The sequence below is a fragment of the Mastigoproctus giganteus genome, chromosome 11 (genome assembly GCF_048544385.1).
Source record: "Mastigoproctus giganteus isolate SK-2022 chromosome 11, ASM4854438v1, whole genome shotgun sequence".
NCBI classification, from domain to species: domain Eukaryota; kingdom Metazoa; phylum Arthropoda; class Arachnida; order Uropygi; family Thelyphonidae; genus Mastigoproctus; species Mastigoproctus giganteus.
In genome coordinates, this window is record NC_143585.1 from 120,967,599 (window position 1) to 120,989,395 (window position 21,797).

Consider the following 21,797-nt stretch of genomic DNA (forward strand, 5'->3'; position numbering starts at 1 on the left):
AGGTTGGGATTCAGGGAGCAGGGGACCTGGTGTCCCCTGCTTTCTGGCTGCAAAGTCACCAGGTGCCAGCACTCAACACAACAATACACATTACACACCTACATACAAACACTTGCCGGCCTTGTTTCAGATGCTACAGCGGTATATAGGGGGAACCCTGGGGACCTCAAATTAACATACACACCTTGACCTTGTAATAATAGTATTACAGAAAACGTTAGACTGGCAAAAGATGATTGTAAGAAATCAGGCTAGGAGAGGAGAACTAAGAACAGGGTTAAGGAGGTTTCACATTATGTGAATACAAAGAAGAAAAGAGAAAATCAGATTGAATCTGTTTCTACGACCACAGGTAATGGTCGTAGAAACATTTTGATTAACCAAGAGGATATTGCTAGTGAACTGAACAGATACTCTGTATATTGATCTTTACTGACAAAAGACTTTAACGGCAAGGAGAAACTGTGTGAGTCAAGCCAAGTAGTATGAAATTAGCATTATTGCAACTACAAAAGACTGGTTATTAGAAAAACCTTCAAGCCTAAAGGAAAGTAAGATTCCCTAGAGATGATGCATACACCCAGTAAATTTGAGAGAAGCAGTGAGAGAGTGCACTGAACCATTAGGATTAATTATGAGAGCATTATTAGATTTAGGAGAGATTCCTCTGGATTGCAGAAGTACCAATGTATCACAAGTAGGTAAAGGCAGTTCTAAGAGCAAAATGACTAAAATGGATCAGCCAGTCTGTTTCAGTGGCAGAGAAAATCATGAATTATTAAGAATGCAGTGTAGGGACATATAAATAGGATTATTTATAAATAGGACATAAAAATAGGGTTATTTAAAATTCCTGCAACCCAAAATGAAAGAGCTAATTTCTCACATTTTGATAATCATGCATAATTCTTAAAAAAACTTCATCCATGGCAAGTGTATATCTCCATATGCAAAACAGTGGTTGTTGGATAACAATTACACGAAGTTACCATGAATATTTCCTGAACATGTGTTTATAGTCAAACAATATTCATAACTGTATACAAATGTCAAAGCCAAATGTGAACATCAGAATCAAGAAAAAAATCCCAATTCACCAGCAACAAATAAATCAACAATTTCAAGATTAGTAACCTTTTTCATAAAACAGATAATGTATGTACTTTTTTTTGTATATATATATAATTAATAGCTGATGAGGTGTTGATTGACGTTATGATACGTGTGTATCCGCACGAGTGTCTTTAAAAATAAAAGTATGGTAATAAAAAAATAATATTTTGCTAATAAACAATTTATGCACTAGTCCACATGATTCTAAAGAAAAAAGGTTAGGTTACCCCTTCCATTTTGGGAGGGGTTCAAGCTCTCATGGGAAGGTAACCTGACCTTTTTTCACCATTATGGAAAACATTCATTAGGGCAAGTTACCATTAGTGCTACTAAAATGATACTAACCCGATGTTATCGTGTGTTGTGTTCGCACAACAATCAGCACATCGTTTGCCATGCCTACCTGTCAATCAATATATCATTCTCGACTTTGCTCCAGACCAATAACAACTACCATCTGTTTACTGAGCGAGCAGCGCTAGAGTGCCGTATCAGGAAACTAATTTTCTGCATAAGTTATCCGACGTTTCTCGTTGTTCTTGTGTTGGCTTTCTTTACCTTTCTCGTTGTTCTAGTGTTGGCTTTCTTTACCTTCACCAGTGTAACTTTAAAATATTTCGCCCAAAAACTTCACATTTTATTTTTAAGACAGTGTCTTCAAGAGAATATTATACACAAGTTTGCTAAGATAAATTTTAGCCAGAGGATCCATGGTAAAAATCGAATAGTTTTGTCCACTTCATGTAAAATTATTAAACTCACTCTTGAATCTAGGGTTGTGGATAAAAGGATATTCTTCAGACAAATACAACCTTACCACAACAAGATCAAACAATATTTGCATTCCAATGATTGGAATGTTTTGAAATCTTTTATTGATTTTCGCTGAAAGGCTTTAGAGGTTGAATTAAAGACTAGACATTTTAACAAACTACGAGGATTTAGAAATGTTCATTACAATATGATTGTTGCACATAGAAACAACATGACTACTATATATACCAATAAGTGGAACAGGAATTACAATGATTACAATCTGGTACCCTTACAATATAATGTATCAACTCAGGGACATGAACCAAACACGATTCAGTTCAAATACCACCTTCCCATACTCATTATACAGATGACATAAAGGTTTACAAAAATATTATGAATCTTTCTTCATACACATTAATTGAACACCAGGTTGCTCTGTTAGAAAAGGGTTTAAATTATAATTTACCCCCACATATCTACCAAAGAAACAGTTAGTAGTAGACCTTGAATTTAGTCTTAGGGACATGCCTCAAAAAGATATTTTAATCCAACAAGTTAATCAGATCATTAACAATCCTAGAATATCAGGTTTACCGAGATTAAATAGAAATGAAGCTACTGTTTATGGAAATTAAGGGAAAATAATGATATTATAATTCACAAAGCTGATAAGGGGGACACAGTAGTGATTTTAAATAAAACGGATTATATTAACAAATTACAGGTAATTATATCAGATAGTTCCACATACCAAGAAGTAGACTTTTCCGTGTTTAACAATGTGTTCAATCAATACAACAAAATACTTGCATCATATTGCAAGAGGGATTACATTTCAATGGCACAACTAAAAGCTAGAAGAACAAATAATGCACCTATTCTCTTTGGACAAGTAAAACTACACAAACCCAGACACACAATTCAGCCTATAGTATCATACAAAAACTCTGTTTTTTCGGCCTTGGTGACACATTTATATTGGATTATAAAACCTCTTCAGCAGGTATTGAAATATAGTATAAATAATTATGATACCTTATATACTAATTTGAAAGATCGTAAAATTGGGAGAAAAGTTAAATTATTTTCCCTTGATGTAATTTCATTATACAGTAATGTTAATGTAACATATGCGCTGGATGTAATCCAAGATTTATTAAACAATAACACTATTAGCATTAACAGTACGAAGATGCCTAAAAAAAAGAGATATTTGAGTTTATTAAGTTACTGGTTGAGATAATTATATTTTATTTGAAAGTAAGATTTATAGACAGATTTTTGGTTTGCCCATGGGTTTAAACTTGAGTGGCCTAATTATCAGAGTTGTATTTAGATAGATTAGAAAATATACACTTAACACAGTTTTTACCAAAAATCACATTTTATGGAAGATACCTCGATGACATTCTCATTATAATGGATTATAACACTACAAATGAAATTTTGCAAACTTTTAACAATATTCACATTAGGCTAAAATTTACACTTGAGAAAGAACAAGAAGAAACTAAGCCCATAAATTTTTTAAACTTCACGCTTGAAAATATTAACTTCAGTATCTATCATAAGCCCATGAATATGCGAATGCTACACTATAGCAGTCATCGCCCATACTTATACTGTATAAAAGGTTAATCATGTTAAACCAGTTCTTAAATGCGTTCAAATACTCTACCACACAACTTGCCCTACAGATAGAATTAGAAGAATTGACGAATAAGTTTCTAAATAGAGGATACCCTATTACCTGTATCAATAGTATTAAATTAGAAGCAAAAGACAAAATAATCAACAACAAACATAATGACAGGATTAATAAAAAATATTTTATTACAATACCATATGTTGAACACTGGTATAGACAAAGTAACAACCTTTTTAGAGGTACAGAAATGAAAATAGTAGCAAAACTGGGCCATAAATTATATGCGACACTAAAAAATCACTTGGTACTATCGTCCACTGAACAATCACATGACCTAGTCTACCACATTTCATGTAAGGATTGTGATTCTACTTACATTGGATCTACCAGATGTATTTTAAACTCAAGGGTTAAGCAACATGAAGCATCAGTCCGTGCATCATGTGGAAATGCTTCGGAACTAGCATTTCATGCGATAAATGAAAACCACACATTCCTGTTTAATAAAGCCAAAATTTTAAATATTCAACATAGTTATACTAAGTTATTGATGGCCGAAACTTTAGAAATGAAATTACAAATAAACTCGATTAACATTCGTCGTCCATTTCTTATTTCTGATTCGTGGTCATTCGAATGCATGCGTACCAAAGACTAATCTCCTATTTATAAGATTCTGAACATACACAAATTTTGTTAGTTTCATTCCTACCCTGTGAACATGACACTTATCAAAGTTTTGGTCCATTTAAGGAAGAAAATTTTAGTGGATTTTAATTCATTGTTTTTATAGTATTTTTATTGTATTTTAAATTCGCATTCATGACAAAATATCTTCCATCACTAAAGATTGCATGGGGGTTTGATATTTCTGGGGTCAGGTTGGGGTTCACCACTGCGATCCTGGGGTGTTAGACTACCCATGAGTTGATAGTGAGGAATACATTACGAGTTTTAAATTATTTTAACGTATCATTTTATAATTTATTCGCATAAGGAGAGTTGATTAAGAAGAAATCCTACTGACTGAATAAAGGGTAACTCCTTGTTTATTCCTCAAAAATTAAATATTCTAGAATTCTCACCATTACAGAGTTTAAAAACACACTTTTGCTTTTAAAACACTAAGTCAAAGTTTAAAGTCAAACACTAAGTCAAAATTAAAACTAAAAAAAAAACTAAGTCAAACACTAAGTCAAAAAAAAAAAGTTTAAAAACTTTTTTTTTTGTGTTTGACTTAGTTTAAAAAAAACTAAGTCAAACACTAAGTCAAAATTAATTTAATCTAAAATCCAAAGTTACTTAATTAAGTTTTCAATATCTTCAGTTTTGACAATGTACATTTTAAAATAAGGATTCTCTGTCAACATTCTAACTGTGCTATGATTTTAGAAAAGATGCTTTTAAGGAGGTCTTTTGCGCATCAATAACTACATCAAACAAACTTGAAAATGCAACCAACTATTTTCGTAGTACAGTACTTGATTTTCATTAACATTTGCTATTCTTATAAGCAAGCTTAAATAAGCAGTTTAAAATAGCAATATTACCTTGTCCAGGAAGAGACTCGGCTACCACTAACATTAATCTTTTATGATGTGGTTGCTGCTCTGCCAGATTTACTGGAAATATTAGTCCTGTTTCTGCACAGCGCCAATATTCAAGTGCTTTCAAGCGAAGACCAACTCCAGAGTCTAATATAATACCACCATCACGATCTTCATCACTAAAATATGAAAAGTAATTTTCATAAAACAAACTTAAAATTTCAAAAATGGTTTAGACATTAAACCTTATAGTTCAGGCAGTCAAAAATTTAGAATTCTCAAAAAATCTGCCCTTCCTGAAAATTTTACCTTAAAAAATATTAAATAACCCTTCCCAAAGCAGGCAGTGTCTCTAAATGACAATTGAACTCATGATATGATATGATTGGTGGGTTTGTTGATAATGATTCCATATAGGATGTGATAATGGAAATCATTTTGGCAACTTTGCTTGCATTCATTTCTCAACTGAAAGCAATTATAGCATATCCACTCAGGGAAATTTTTCCATTCATCCAAAGTAATGGTTTCTGTAAAGTTTCTTTGAGCATTACATTCTAGCCTTGTATTGGTCACTTTAAAATTAATATGGCTTACAGTTTGTATGACATGACCTGCATGTGTAATTAGGGATAGCTAGTATGAATCAGAGCTGTAATACTCAATATGTTCTACGTTGATAATAATATTAGTAAATTAATAAGAGGAGTTTACCCCAATATAGTACGTGGAACACTTCCGTATGATACCCTCCAGAAATTAAAACGGAAAAAACGAAAAAATCGACAACTTACCGATACATTAAAGTAAAATATAAATAATTAAAGTAAAATATAAAAAATTAAATAATCAATTTAACACAATTCAAAATCAATTCAAAACAATTAAAATTCAAATTAACGCAATTAAAAGAATCTAACGAAAATATTCAAAACGATTTTCCTTCCTGAAGCTGACAATGCTTTTCGACCGACTGTCGTGATCACAGGAATGAAAATTACCGAATCAGGCTAAACCTGCAACTTAAATAGTGATTGTCTTCGCGCATGCGCGTAAAGGTCCACGCATCGGAGATCAAATATGGCCGCCGAACATTAACAGAATTCTCGTGTAATTTAATTTCAACGGTTTCTGCAATTAATAGTCGCGTATAATTACGTTGAACGTTAAGTATTTTGGCCTCGTTAAATAAAAAAGTATGTTTTTCGTTAATGGCATGAAAGGCTAATTCTGACGCTGCTGAACGAGAAGCACGAACTGAGGCTTCGTGTTGATTTACACGGATATTAAGAGAAAACCGCGTCGAACCCTGATAAGACGAGTCGCAATCACCGCAAGAAATGTTGTATACTAGATCATTAATTTGTGTTGCGAACGCCGAAAGAACCGAGCGATTGTTCAGTATAGTGTGTAACTTCCGTATAGGCCTAGCTATAATTTTAAATTCGGTATCTTTAAAGAATCTGTTAAGCTGTTTGTGCCACTGTTCAACATATGGGACAGAAATAAAGTATTTTTTGATATTACTATTGTTGATTGGTGCAGTATTTTGTATCCTATCCTTAGCTTGTACCCTAATTCGATTTATTGTGTTAATGGGATAACCCCTGTTCAAGAATCTGCTAGTTAATATTTGTATTTCTGAGTCTAAAGCAGAATCCGTCGTTGAATATTTATAGGCATTTAGAAATTGATTAAAGATAATCGATCTTTTGTAGGTGAACGGGTGGTAGCTATTATAATGTAGAAGCATACCGGTGTTTGTGGGTTTTCGATAGATGCTAAATTGTATTTTGTTCGAGTCCCGGGTAAGCGTGAAATTTAGAAAGTTTAATGACTTAGTATCCGTATCTTCCTTTTCCAATGTAAATTTGAGTCTAGAATGAATATTATTAAACGAATGTAAAATGTCTTGGATAGTACTACTATCGGTAATAACTAGAACATCGTCTAAATACCTCCCATAGTATGTGATACGGGGACGAAAAGGTGTCAAATGTATCTGCTCAATCGTTGAGAGATAGATCTCTGACATTAAGCCACTCAGGCTCAAACCCATTGGTAATCCAAAAATTTGTTTGTACACCTTGTCTCGAAAGGTGATGTAGTTAGCCTCAACTAATAGTTTAATTAAGTGAAAAATCTCCTTTATAGGCAGCTTCGTATAATTAATCGGTGTCGAGTTTTTATTTAACATATCCCAAATAATATCTAATGTGTATTCAACGTTTACATTCGTATATAATGAGGTAACATCTAATGAGAATAAATTGTCATTGTCGCCGAGTCTACAGTCTTTAAGATTATTAAATAATGTATCGTAATTCTTAATCCCAAATTGTATAACCTGTCTAAAAGGTTTTATAATGCTATATACATGTGTGGCTAAGGCTGAAAATGCCGAGTTCCTGTAGGAAACAATAGGTCGAATCGGAAATCCAGGCTTGTGTAATTTTACCTGACCAAAAAGTGCAGGAATATTGTATGTTCTGGACTTCAATTCCTTCAACTGAACCATAGTAATGTAGTCGTTTTTACGATATGTGGTTAACGTTTTATTGTATTGATTTACCAAATTGGTAAACAGTGTCGGGTCCACTTCACAATAAGTGGAGGTATCAGATACAACTGAATCTAACTTATTAATATAATCATGTTTATCTAGTATTACCACTGTATCTCCTTTATCTGCCCTCTGTATAATAATGTCCTTATTTTCTCGAAGTTCTCGTAAAGCTGAACTGTCATGTGTATTCAATTTAGGAAGTCGCGTTTCTTTTATGTTATTCACTACTTGATTAACTTGTTGAATAAATACATCTTTTTGTGGAACACTACGAAGTCCAAATTCAATATCAATTACGCATTGTTTTTTTGGCAGCTTTCGAGGTGGTAAATTATAATTTAATCCTTTGGATAAAAGTGAAATCTGGTCCTGCGATAGTGTACACGAGGAAAGATTTGTAACCTGTTGATATGTCGGTTCGTTGGATACTGGGTGAGGGGGTGTTCGTGAACTAGCCGACATATTCTGTGGTAGTGCGTTATGTGTCTGTGGGGGGGGATGTCACCCAACTCGTGTGAACTTGGTCGCAAGCTCGCGACAATGTGTTAGAATTCGCATGAACGTGTCTTGAACTATTCGATAATGTTTGCAACTTATTAACGTGTCTGTTTTTTATTTCTGAGGCTTGTGCTTCCCGTCGCAAATCTACGGAGGTCTTCAATACAGACCAATCGTTCGGATGTAGATAATTTTTTAATTTATCGCGAAGCTTCCTAACCTGGGAAAGGTATTTTTGTTTATCCGAATATCGAGATTTTAAGGCAAGCTTAACAATATTACTTCTTAACAATATAACAATATTAATTTTTTTCGTTTTTTCCGTTTTAATTTCTGGAGGGTATCATACGGAAGTGTTCCACGTACTATATTGAGGTAAACTCCTCTTATTAATTTACTAATAATTAGGGATAGCATAATTCCTCTGTAGCCGAGTGGGCAGGAGCAGGAATGCAGTAGCACACACTCTTTGAGTAAACGGAGGTTCAAGCCCCTGAGTGCTAAATATGGTCGATCTGCCAACCCACACTGGACCAGCGTGGCAGAGTATGGTCCATTTCCCTCACCATGAATTGTTGAGGAGGCTTTCATCCTGCAGTGGGTTGATAATGGCTGCAGTTTACCTTTTTTTTTTTTTTTTTTTTTTTTAAGAGATATACATCACTGAGTCTAACTATAAACAAACTGTTCAATCATATCATAAAATGAATTTATGAAATTTGGGAAATGCTGCTTTGGGAAGCTATGGCAATGTTCTTACAGTCAAAATATAATTTATAATTGCTGCTATTAGTTTTTTTGAAATCCTAATATCCCAGATCCTTATGACAGATAAACAGTAAACATACAGGAAGTCTTATGACCGTTATACATAATAAATACATGCCAAGAGTAGAGCTTTCTGGCTACTATTGGTAAACTAGTGTGCACTTTCTAAAGGTTGAGAAACCTGGCCCACTATTATGAAGCATAGTATGTCTTTCTTTATTGATATTTTTAATAGTTTTGTCCAGTGCTACAGACTAATGAATGTACTAAATACAATGATCAGCTACACATGTAACTGGAGTGGACAAGCAAATCAGAATACTAATTATGGGGGGCTTTAACTATATATAGTAAACTGGGACTTCTGTATATGAAACTTGCCTAGTAGCAGTCAGTTCTTGAACCATCCACGTGAATGTTTTTTACATCAGCTTGTTACAGATATCACTAGGGAAATCAATATTCTTCACTTGGTCATTACTAAATATACATTCAAACCTTGGTATTCAGAAGCCACTACTCCTGAGCACCCTTTGTTAATCTGTATATACCTGAGGTAGGTATCTGCAGATTAACATAGGGCCCTTAATTTAGAACAGGGGCTGGCTGAATGATAGAAGAACATAGATGGGCATCCTTCACAGTCAACCAACACAGTAAGTGTAGCAACATTCTAAAAGGGAGGATTTTATTGTAGTCAATTAGGGATTGGTTCTGCAGCCTCCCCCTGCTTTGTTATCTGCTTAATTACACCAATAAGGGAACACAAGGACAGATGCCCAAGTTTGCTGATGATTTGTTGGTTAAGAGAAATCATACTATGTTGCTTCTGAAAAAAAAAAAAAAAAAAAAAAAAAATGGACAAAAGTTAAACACTAGAAAATGTAAAGTCCTGCACCCAGAGATGAGCAAAATGTAATGCACAGAATGCAATGCAGTAGGGCCCAACACAGAAGGGGACCTCAAAACATTTATTATGGTGCAACAACTATATCAAAAGAAAACAGGAAACCAACCCCAAAAGTAACAACACACACACACACACAGAGGCCCCCCCACTACACAGTCTTCCTACACCTGGGTAACAGAACCCAGGAATAACTTACAGACTGAGAGGGGGAGGGTTAAAGGTGACTTGGAATGAAAGAGATTCAAAGGCTATGATACAATCATACATGGGGATTTATCATGCAGTGAAACGAGCTGCTAGGAAGATGTCCTATCAGTGATTTATTCAATCTTTACTAGTATATTATTATTCCTTTCAATAAGACAATAGCACCTGAATACAATGCAGTCCACTTTTATTCAAGTCTAGATGATATCTGAAAAAAAAAAAAAAAAAAAAATTTCAGAGATGGTTAAGAGAAGGGCAACTAGATTAATGAAGAGCAAACTGTTGGTGCATACTAAGTGCAGACAAACAACTGTGGTGGGTCTACACCTTTTAATCAATATGTATGGCTTAGAAGGTGTGGACTACAAAAGTTTTGTAACTAGTAACCTTAGAAAGAACCTACTGGTATAACAGAATCACTACAATAAACGATAAGGGCGCCTCCGTAGCCAGGTGGGAAGGAGCATCAGTGCGTAGCACAAGCTTCTTGATTAGACCGGGGTTCGAGCCCGTCACCACCAAATACGGAGGATGCAGAAAGGTCAGGGAATGACCACCGCATATCCCCGGAGCAATATGGCCTTAGTTGCTAATGCTCCTAAAAACCAAATAACAAATAAACAAAATAAACAACAAAAAATGATAAGAGTGCAGGTACTACTTGTGAAGATTCCTCCAGACTGTTACTTATGAAACAGTGACCTCTGCCACTAACTTTCTTGTGCTGATTCCTGGTTAGCCACAATGCGATTTTTTTTTTTTTTTAAGTGTTAAAATGAAACAATACACTTTCATGCACCTAACCCCAATTTTCTTAAACAATGATATATAATTTTTTGTTTTTGTGTTGTTTTACTATGGTTATAAGAAATTAAATTTTTTTTTGTGACAGCATCTATATTTTTTGGAGTTTACTGGATTGCCAAATGAGGGATGTGTGCACACATCCCTGATTTGGCAACTAATTCATCTACCTGCCCATAATTCATACCCATCTGTCCAACCTTACCTGAAGTGTGAGCAGGTGGTACCAATTATGGGTAATATATCTGCACCAACAACACACTATAATTTGGCTAATTGTATCTAGTCTACCTGGTCCAAATATATATATATTTTTTTTCAAAGATTTTGTAGACAAATGTAACCAAAAATCAAGAGCAATATCAGTAAATTAAATGAAGGTCTGTGAAGAATTTGTGGTGTTAACAATCTATGATGCTCCATCAGTGGTTCCAATAGGATGGCACAACATAATAACACAGCTGCAAAGCATTTTCAAAATTGAATGGTCTCAAGAGGCAGATTTTGCCTACCCATCTCAATCTCCAGACTTAGACTCCTTTATTTCACTGGGTAATGCTAAAAAAAACTGCTTGCAGAAATCTACCACTACTATGCTTCAAATTAATGAAATTATCATATGCATCATTAATCATATTCCTAAGCAAATATTGAATGCTCTCATTCAAAACCTAGTTACAAGATTACAGGTTGATCTGTTCAGAACACAAGGGTGAATACATTATGCATTAATGAGAGACATTAAAAAAATATACGGCTAAAATAAAGAAAGCCTGCACAAGAATGACGAGAAATGTCAGTTAACTTACGTGGAAAATTAGTTTCCCAACACTGGACTTTAACGCTGATCACTCAGTAAACAGACGGTAGGTGTTATCGGTCTGGAGCAGAAATCGAGAAGGATATATTGATTGACACGTAGGCGTGGCAAACAATGAAATGATTGGTGGTGGGTACGACAGACAACAAGCTACTGTGTAGCCATTGGTTGGCATTATGATGTGTATTTACCAGTAAAGAACAGTGCATAATAGTTTTGTAATGAACGGTGAGCAGGTAATAGTAGCGATGAATCTTTTAAGGTGCTGATTGACATTATGATACACGTGTATCCGCACAAGTGTCTTTAAAAATAAAAGTACAGTAATAAAAAATTAATATTTTGTTAATAAACAATTTATGTGCTAGTCCACCCATGATTCTAAAGAAAAAAGGTTAGGTTACCCCCTTCATTTCGGGAGGGGTTGAAGCTCCCAAAAATACAGTCATAAAAAAATTTATTTTTTTATGACTGTATTTTTATTTCTGTATTTCTGAATATGAAGTATTTCTAAAGAAAAAAGGTTAGGTTACCCCCTCCACTTTGGGAGGGGTTCAAGCTCCCATGGGATTCAAGTCGAGGTAACCTGACCTTTTATCACAATTACGAAATACTGTAATGGCAAAAAAAGGTTAGGGTATGTGCGATTAGGACCAGTTACCATTAGTGCTGCTAAAGTGATACTAAATCGATGTTGTCGTGTTCGTGCACCAATCAGCACATCGTTTGCCACGCCTACCTCAATCAATATATCGTTCTCGACTTTGCTCCAGACTGATAACACCTACCGTCTGTTTACCGAGTGAGCAGCGCTAGAGTGCCATATCGGGAAACAAATTTTCTGCGTAAGTTATCCGACGTTTCTCGTCGTTCTCGTGCAAGCTTTCTTTACCTTCGTCAAATATACTTTTTTTCAAGTAGTAAGCAAAACATGCATTTTTTGCGCAATTAGTGCTATAATACATAAATAAAACATAAATAAAGTCTTTGGTGTACTTCATTAATTCACAGCTCTGTATTTCTATCCAGTGTCCCCTCCCCTTTCCCCTTAATTTCTTGAAATTTAGTGTCTTTCCTAACTGAAATATAGGCATTGTATAGTTTGAGAGAGCAACTTAGATAAAGGAACTTTTTTTTGTGAGAAAATGAATCAGAATATTTAAGGCAAACTACACCCCTGTATATATTGCTACAATAAACTTACCTGCTTAGCATCAAACGTTGCATTCCTAAAGCCTTTTCATACCATTCAATGATGGACTGTGATTGGCCAGAATGGCATACTAAAGTAACGTGATCAATGTGGGTAATACCACTGATGCGGTTAAATGATTTATGTAGCTCACTAAACGAAATTACCGGCACAAAGCCAGGTAAGAACCACCCTCTATAGTCATCTTTATTAATTAGCACGTGCACTACATTCTGGCACTTTGATTGAAGAACAGAATAAGTTACGTAACCATACTCATCTTTTACTTGGGAAGGAGCTCTTATAATTGTACCACCACACTGGGAAATCCTCTGTGTTGCAGCTTCAACGTTTTTAACTTGCAATGCAATATTAAAAACAGAGTCAACTCTGTGAACATTTCCTTCACAGCATAATGTTGTCCATTCTTCATTTCTTGAATTATTAGAAGAGTCAGTATTCACTTTTCGTTCAGTAACAACAAACACTGCTAACCCAATTTTCATGACCCACTGATTACAGGTATTAGTTTCACGATAAGCATACAAACAAAAACCAAACCTTTCAAGTAATGCCAATATTTTATTCCTGCTTCCCACACACATCTCAATATGATGAATAACTGGATACATGATAATATCCTCCAGCAACAATAGCTATACAACAATTAGAAAACCACCTGCAGGAAGAAATAACAATATCAATAAGAATAAGAAGTAATAATGTAATACATTTTTTTTTAAAATTTAATGTAAAATGTTATCATATAGATACTTTATTTTTATTATTTAACTTCTTTATGTTAGTATGAAATTTATAGTTTGCAGAATTCCACGGAGCATTCAAGAGATTCACACAGGCCTTTCTATCCAACAGGTGAAAAAATTGCTCCTTATTCTGAAATTCACAAATCCCAACAATTTTATTCAAACTGCATAAAATACATGTGCAGGGCCTCCACAAGTAGGTAGGCGAGGTAAGCATCACTTAAGGGCGGCGAAATTTTTTTCAATATTGTTTTCTGATTGGTTAACGCTTATCAGTATTCAACATTTAGAGCTGCAGATTTTATTTTGCTTACTGGCGGCACATAGGAATGCAGCGTTACTGAACAAGTGTACAAAATTTTACAGGTTTATTTCCTCATTCAAACAATGAGAACCTGTATCATTTTTGAAGAACTAGTGTACGTCATTGAATTGACCAGTAATGCAAGTTTTTGCCATCATAAAAAATAATCACATCTTCAGATCATAAAAAATAATCTATCACATCTACAAGGAAGTTTGAAGGGGGTGAAGCCATCTACACAAGGAGGACAAGATGCACATCTTGTCCTCCAATCAGAGAATGTTGTATGCACTCAATTTTGTACTATACTGGAAAAATTTGACCACACTCCATCCTGTACTTATATGAATTAAGGCATTTTCCTCAGTTATTGTGGATCAATCCTTTAATTTTTCTGGACAATGACAAATTTGTGATGTTCAAACCTCACCCGAAATGTTGCTCATTTGCAGATCATGACAAGTAATACTTCCATGCAAAATTTTAGCTGACAATACCAATTGCAAATATTAAAAAAGAAAAAATATATATAGCTAAAAATTAATTTCTATCAGTGACTACTGAAGAGGTACAAGTAAGCTTGCACATGTCTCAACAAGAGGAGCAAAAGGAAGCAATATGCAGATATCATACTTTGAACTGATTAAAATAAAATTTTAAATATAATAAGGGATTAGATAACACTACACGCCACATAAATTTTAAGGGCAAAAAATGATATACAGTTTATTGAAAGAAGCTGGAAAGAAAACTTTACAGAAAACATTCCAATAATCCAACCATTTAAGAGGTCAATTTTGAAGACGTTTCAAAATCCTTGTGGATATTGTTTTCAAGTCTGAAGTACAGAACCAACCACCCATTATAAGCATCCACATGTTATCAAATAAAATTTTAAAAAATAAAAGCAAGAGGAGGTACTCTTTTCTGGTAACTCCTTTCAGCTGGCTGTGTTTATATTTCTGTGATCATAAAGTATATATTCCTGAGGCTCTTAACACATGGAATCCTGTAAATGTTCTGCAACTTGCAATGCAAGTGTATGAAGACCACAAGCTAAAGGGCACAGACCATAAAAGTTTGGATAACCATCATGTGTGTGACCTGATCATAACTTTTTGACACTTGTGGTAACAATATTGAATGTTTATTGGAAACCACTGACATACCTTTCAGTCCAAAGTAATAGTCCAAAAGATATGTCTCATTTGAGGGAGGGGGAAGGTTGAGAGAAAGAATGTACAATTATCCCTAAGGATAATTAGAGGACTCTTAGAAGCACTAATATTTAAAAACTATTCTTTTAAAACCACTTCTAATTTCTTATACTTGGAACTCATGGTGTACTTTCTTTTCTTATCCAATATGGCCACTGACATCATGCACTTTTTAGGGTCTGTAGTGTAATGAAGGACCTTTATAATGTCACTCAGTTGTATGTCTGTCCATCTGTCTGTCACAGCATTGTATCTCTGGAACCACTCAGCCTACTGACTTGAAATTTTGCATGGGTTTGTACATCGTGTGGGTCAACATAATGTCATATTGATCATTGTTGACAAAAATTTGTCTGAGAAATGGGGGGATATTGTCGACAACCTATAGCTTATTATACATCATTGGAAAGAGCTCAATGAGTAGGTTTAAAATATAATTTTAAAATATTTTGTAAATTAAAAATGGTGGCACCAGACAGGAAAATGTAATTTTTGTGTCCCCCCCTTTATTTCCATCATTTAAAGAGCTAAAAAATTTAAAAACCACATTAGCTATGCGTTATTCGATGCTTATCAAGGGAAAACTATTCCGATTGAAATCTATCATTTACTTTTTGTGTTAAAAAAAATACTAAGTAACTCTCTTTTTGGTGACAAAAAGGTTGCTAAATAGTTAGTTAATAATTCTATAAAAGTCATTGATAAATTTGGCAACGAGAAGTATTTTTTAACAATTTTGAAAGCTGGAGTTGTCCCGGCAAGGAGATACTCAGAGAGCCAGTGTTGATGTGGCGGTGGTGGGGAGGCACCTGCATGGAGTCTTGCACAGCCCTCACCTGCCAGTCATTTCAGAAGTCAGGGTCGCTTCTCCCACCCTTGTCATTCACAACCACTGGAAAGACTCGAATAGACAACATTTTCGTTAGTTCATCAGTTTTGGCCAGGCCGGGGTACTAGAAACTTTTTTTCAGTTACCATAAAGCTCTCTATTTGAGATACTACACTAACAACCATTCGTGACTACGGAGCCTTCAAAACATTTTACATTTATATTTAACAACAAAATTGGCAAACTAAGTTGTTTTGCCAGATCAAAATCAACAGGTTCTGACATGGAAATCCACTCAATCCAAAGTGTGTATTTTTTGTTCAGTGGAAAACGTCCCCCTTTCCCTTTGCTTTTCTATCTTCTGATGTGAAAAGCTTTATTTATAAGAAGACCACAAGTGTCCCTAGTAATGCACCACACAATGTACTTCCACACAAATGCCATTGCCAAAAAAAGGTTAATCTTCCACAGAGGCACTGCTATATGATAACTTGTTTTAATTTAAGAATTTAAAAAAAAAAAAAAAAAAAGTTCAAAATTTCTAAAAAGCATATGACAGAGAATAAAAAGCAAAAAGAATTCATACAGAAGAGTTATATGTGAGACAAGAGACAGCTGACTGAAATAGTGCTAGTTGTCATGGTACTACATTTCTTTCAAACAAATCTTTTGACTAAATGGAAAATTAACCTTTTGGCAATACAATTTGTTTTAAATTAGTGCAACACCTTTGCCTTCAGAATTATTCATTGTGAAGGCAAAGTCTGTTCTGTTAATCGGTGATAACACTTTTACATTAACTATGCAGTTTAAATCCTGCTGGTAAAAAAACACATGAAAGGACAAGTCAGGCCTCCTAACTTCATATAATTTCAATAAGGCCAAATAGCATTAGCTATTTTATAATTTGTAGTTTTAAAATTTTTGGGATTAAATTTCAACAGTAATACAAAAACAAGGGGGCTCAACTTCCTTACGAAATGATCAACACTTATTACACATAGACTATAGATAATGTATTCAATATGGTGAAATAAACATTAGCATAATTAAAAATGCCTAGATTGCCAAATTCAGTTAACATATTCAAAGATTCACATTTATTTTCCTATAAGGAATTACAGGAAAATAAATGTAACCTACATAAAAAGTTATAAATAGCAGGGATGTAAATACTAATAACTTAAATATAGGATTGCACTGTGCTATAAATTTGTCTTGTACAACAAAAATGCAACTCATTACATCTCTGTTGTATGAGAGCAAGATATTAATAGCATTTAATCAATTCAAAAACAAAGCAAAAGAATCTAAAGGCATTTGTTTGAGACTAGATGAGAGCAATGATTCAGGCTATACTACTCAATTATTAATCGTCATTTCAGGTATAACAGATTCTTTTGAAGCAATAGCTATCACAAAGGTTAACATGGCACAACAATAGCTGAAGATTTTTTTTTCAATATATGTAAAACCACAAAGAAACTTGGGTTGCCCTGGATGAAACTAAAGAGAATGAAAAAAAATTGGGCTCCAAGCAGAATGTAAAAAAAAAAAAGCAATTTTGATAGATAGAATGAGGTGGAAAATGGACAAACAAAATTCAAAATTTTACATAAATTTCATTGCATCACCCACCAACAACCACTCTATGGAAAAACTTGAATATGTCAATACTAGTATTAGTAGTGGCAAATGATGCAAGAAAGCAGTTTATACAGCAGCAGCAAAAAAAAAAAAAAAAAACACTTTCCACTTATCCATCCCCCCCCTTATAATTTTCCTAATTTTTCATTAAATTTATTCAAGCCACCTACTTCCACAACACCAGAGAAGGAAGTCTGTTCCAGCAATCAACTACATAGATGGGCAAATATTTGCACATCTATTCTGTAACCACTTTATCTTAATTTAAATTTTACTCCTATGTGTGTTGTGTGAGCAAAAGTAAGAATGCCATCTTTATCACTACCCAGACCCAGGTTTCATTTCCTTTTGAGATCTCATCAGTTGGCAGGTAGGCACAGAAGCATAATTAGGGTATGAATAATGTGGTTCCAGCCATGGGTGTCAATTCATTGAGAGAGAATGAAGTTAGAATAACTTTAATAACTGAATTTTTCATTTATTTTAAAATATGATAATTGTATAAATATAGTGCAAGCGCATCAGAAATACATAGCTATATCTAAATAAATCAGAATATTAGTAAAACGGCATCGTTTTAAGTTATATCTCATATTGTGAATACCTTCACAACGAGTTGCCATAATATTGCATTACTTCAAATACGTAACGCTTCACTTAAGGAGAAAACTAATGTTACTTATTTTCAGATGGATACCACCACCCAGATGACACCGTTTCAGGGCTCTTTGGCCCTTCTTTGGTGGGTGGGTAGGTACCCGAGTGATTCAATATCCATCTGATAATAAGTAACATTAGTCTTCTCCTTAGGTGAAGTGTTACTTATTCTAAGTAGTGCAATATCATGGCAACTCGTTGTGAAGGTATTCACAATATGAGATATAACTTAAAACAATGCTGTTTTACTAATATTCTGATTTATTCAGATATAGCTATGTATTTCTGATGTGCTTGCACTATATTTATACATAGTCTAGCCTCCTTCATAGCTTGAGGCTTATGCCCTAAACACTTTAGAATATGATAATTGTTATTATCGAAATCAATTATTATGAAAGTCTCTTTTTTTTGTAAAGTATCATCTTATGTATACAAATTTAACAGTAATTATGTTTTATAATTTAATTAAAATTATAATTAATTCAAAAATATTCATTAATATTTTATTATTAATTTAATAATTTCATTTAATTATTTTTATGAAAACAAAGGTGCATTTCTGATATTTGACCATGGGCATCAAACTTCCTAGTTATGCACAGTGAAGACCTGAACCACAGAGTAGTAAGATACAGAGTGGACACTTGCTCAATTATTCCCAGCACCACGAGTATCAGGTCCTTGAATTAATGTGGTGATCAAAATCCACAGAGTACTAACACGCATGCCCACTGCTAAAAAAAGCTGTTACTGTATTTGAAAAGATTTAGTGTTTGTTGAGTGCAGCAAGTTCATTTTTCATAGCATTTTTGGTTACTATTATAATTATTTGTGTGTTTTTTTTTTTTTAGTGTGTAATTGTTTGTGATATTATGAACAATAAGAAGTGTTACTTATGTAAGAAATCTGGAGAAAATGTGCAATTGCATAATTGATAGAACCAGGAAATAACCTGTTATATACATTAGAACCTGTATATATATAACCTTTATATATAGCATTTCCTATATATATTTTTTTTTTTTCGTTAATATACTTCTTCTGTTTTCTTAATACTTCTTTTAATATTAACACCTCTTGTATTTGCATTAACACATCATTTCATTCATATAAGTTCCTTCTGACATAATAGGAACCCCCCCCCCCACTAACTTAAATAAACATCCTAAAACCCTCTCAAGGCTATCAGAACATTTGCATTGATAAAAGGGCATACTGCCTACAGCAATTCACCATCACACCATAGTCAATGAAAATCACGGCTGCACACTATCATTTAGTCAGCACACATAAAACAACCAAGAGGCGGGAATTTGATCTCTTTTTCAGTCTGACCACCACAGTACAAGAAGTAAGGACCTATTTTCATTTAATCTGATACGTACCCCATTGGGCTTTGTGTGACCCATCCCAGTTTGCTGATTCTGACACTATTTTTACAAAATTTAAATTTAAATATTACCTATTCTCATTTATTATCACTTTTATACACAATCACCTAAAATTAAACTCGGGCAAAACTGGACTGGTGATAACCGAAACAAGTATGTATGAGACATTCTTTTAGTCTGGCTATCGGTCTGCTCAAAGTCCCTGAAGAAGTAGCAGACGGATGACCAAGTGGAAGAATGTTAGTTTCATTTTTTATTTTTATTTTTTCATTATTCACTATTCTAATTTTATTTTCCTTTACATTCTATTATTAGCCCTTGCCTTTAGTATATAGGCCTTCCAGACTAAAGCTAATTTTCTTTTACTAACTTGTTAGTTTGGTCCATATATAGATAATTCCCTACAGATAGATACCATATAATAAAATTGACTAATATAATTTCATGCACGTATAATGCCTAATTGCCCCTTGTACAATAGCATTAATGTTGCACACCTGACCTTGACTTATTACGGTAAACTTTACTATATATCATTTTTATAGTCTTCAGTAAGAACACATTATATTTGACTCTGTTAATACCCAGACTTGCGCTTCAGCTACTGGGACTACAGTAGTAATAATTATTATTATTATTAATATTTTCCTATTATAAATTTAATTAAGATTATATAAGAAACTTTATAAATTCCTTCGCTAAGGGAAGTAAGGGGTATTAACATGGAATCTGGCCTTATAATTTCTTATAACGCCATGAATAATACTACGTATAGGAACAACATGCTGTATGGATATCACTTAACATAAATTGCACCCCGGGTATAGACATAACCACACAGGATCAGACATTTCCTGAAAACGGTCATATAGTATGCAATGCCACCACACCACAAGTGAATAAATCGAAACCCAACGTTTTTAATTTCTTGCCATACATCGAAGACTATATAGACAGTTTACACTATCAGAGTCTACTAAAATTTTAAAAATGAAACAGTAAACTATGCAAAACATGCCCATACAAGCATAACCAGCACAAACAAACCTCTGGTAATACACCAATTTTTTGCCATACAAAAGACGTTATATACCTCATTACATGTAAAGAATGTGGCATACAATATATAGGGCAAACCAGTACAGAATTGCACAAGATTAAATCTTCACCATTTACAAATAAAGAAATATGGTGAAAATGGGCACCTCCGTAGCCAGGTGGGCAGGAGCAGCAGTGCGTAGCACATGCTTCTTGATTAAACCGGGGTTCGAGCCCGTGACCACCAAATACGGAGAATGCGGAAAGGTCAGGGAATGACCATTGCATATCCCCAGAGCAATATGGCCTCATTACAATCACATCATTACAGGCGACCTTAACATAACACAGGACCATACCCTACGAGAGATTATGGAAAAGGGAACTAAATTCAGACCCAGCACCCATGCCAACTTAAAAAGCACACACAACTCTATTTACATTGTACAAATTGGAGCAGAATGGTATTAAGGGTAAGTTGCTACAATGGATAAGAGGATGGTTAAGTGGGAAAAGATAGAGGGTGGTAATCAATGGGTGCTGCTCTTCTTGGACTAATGTTATTAGTGGAGTCCGACAGGGTTCGGTGTTAGGTCCACTGTTGTTTTGTATATTTATCAATGATATTGATGAAGGTATATCAGGCTTAATGTCAAAGTTTGCAGATGATACAAAAGTTGGCAGGGTTGTTAATGACAGTAATGGCAGTGTGCTACTGCAACAGGATCTAGATAATTTGGGCAGATGGGCTAAGAAGTGGCAACTGAAGTTTAACCTTGACAAATGCAAAGTACTGCATATGGGTAGAAGTAACCCCAGAGAAACGTACCAACTGTGTGGTAATACACTTAAGGTGGTAGAAAATGAAAAAGACCTAGGAGTAATTGTGCAGTCAGATATGAAGTTTTCTGAGCAATGCAGACAGGCTGCCAGGGCAGGTCATGGGGTTTTGTCAATGATATATAGGAATTTTGCTAGCAGGGAGAAGGAGGTGATTGTCCCTCTGTATAAGGCAATGGTCAGGCATGCCTTGAGTACTGCATACAGGTCTGGAGGCCTCATTTTAGGAAGGATGTAGATTTACTTGAGCGTGTACAGAGAATGGCAACAAG

The 21,797-nt window shown here is 34.3% G+C and overlaps 1 protein-coding gene across 4 annotated transcripts in view; it reads right to left on the reverse strand.

Moving 5' to 3' along the window:
- The window catches only part of LOC150078394 (4-hydroxyphenylpyruvate dioxygenase-like protein), a 110,984-nt gene that overhangs the window by 36,340 nt on the left and 52,847 nt on the right, over positions 1-21,797 (reverse strand). For all 4 annotated transcript variants that reach the window (XM_090384806.1, XM_090384808.1, XM_090384809.1 and 1 more), the window contains exons 2-3: positions 12,845-13,511; positions 5,071-5,246 (exon numbers count right to left, since the gene is read on the reverse strand). In XM_090384806.1, the coding sequence (XP_090240932.1) occupies positions 5,071-5,246; positions 12,845-13,464 (796 nt within the window). In that variant the 5' untranslated portion in view covers positions 13,465-13,511. The remainder of the gene's footprint in view (positions 1-5,070; positions 5,247-12,844; positions 13,512-21,797) is intronic.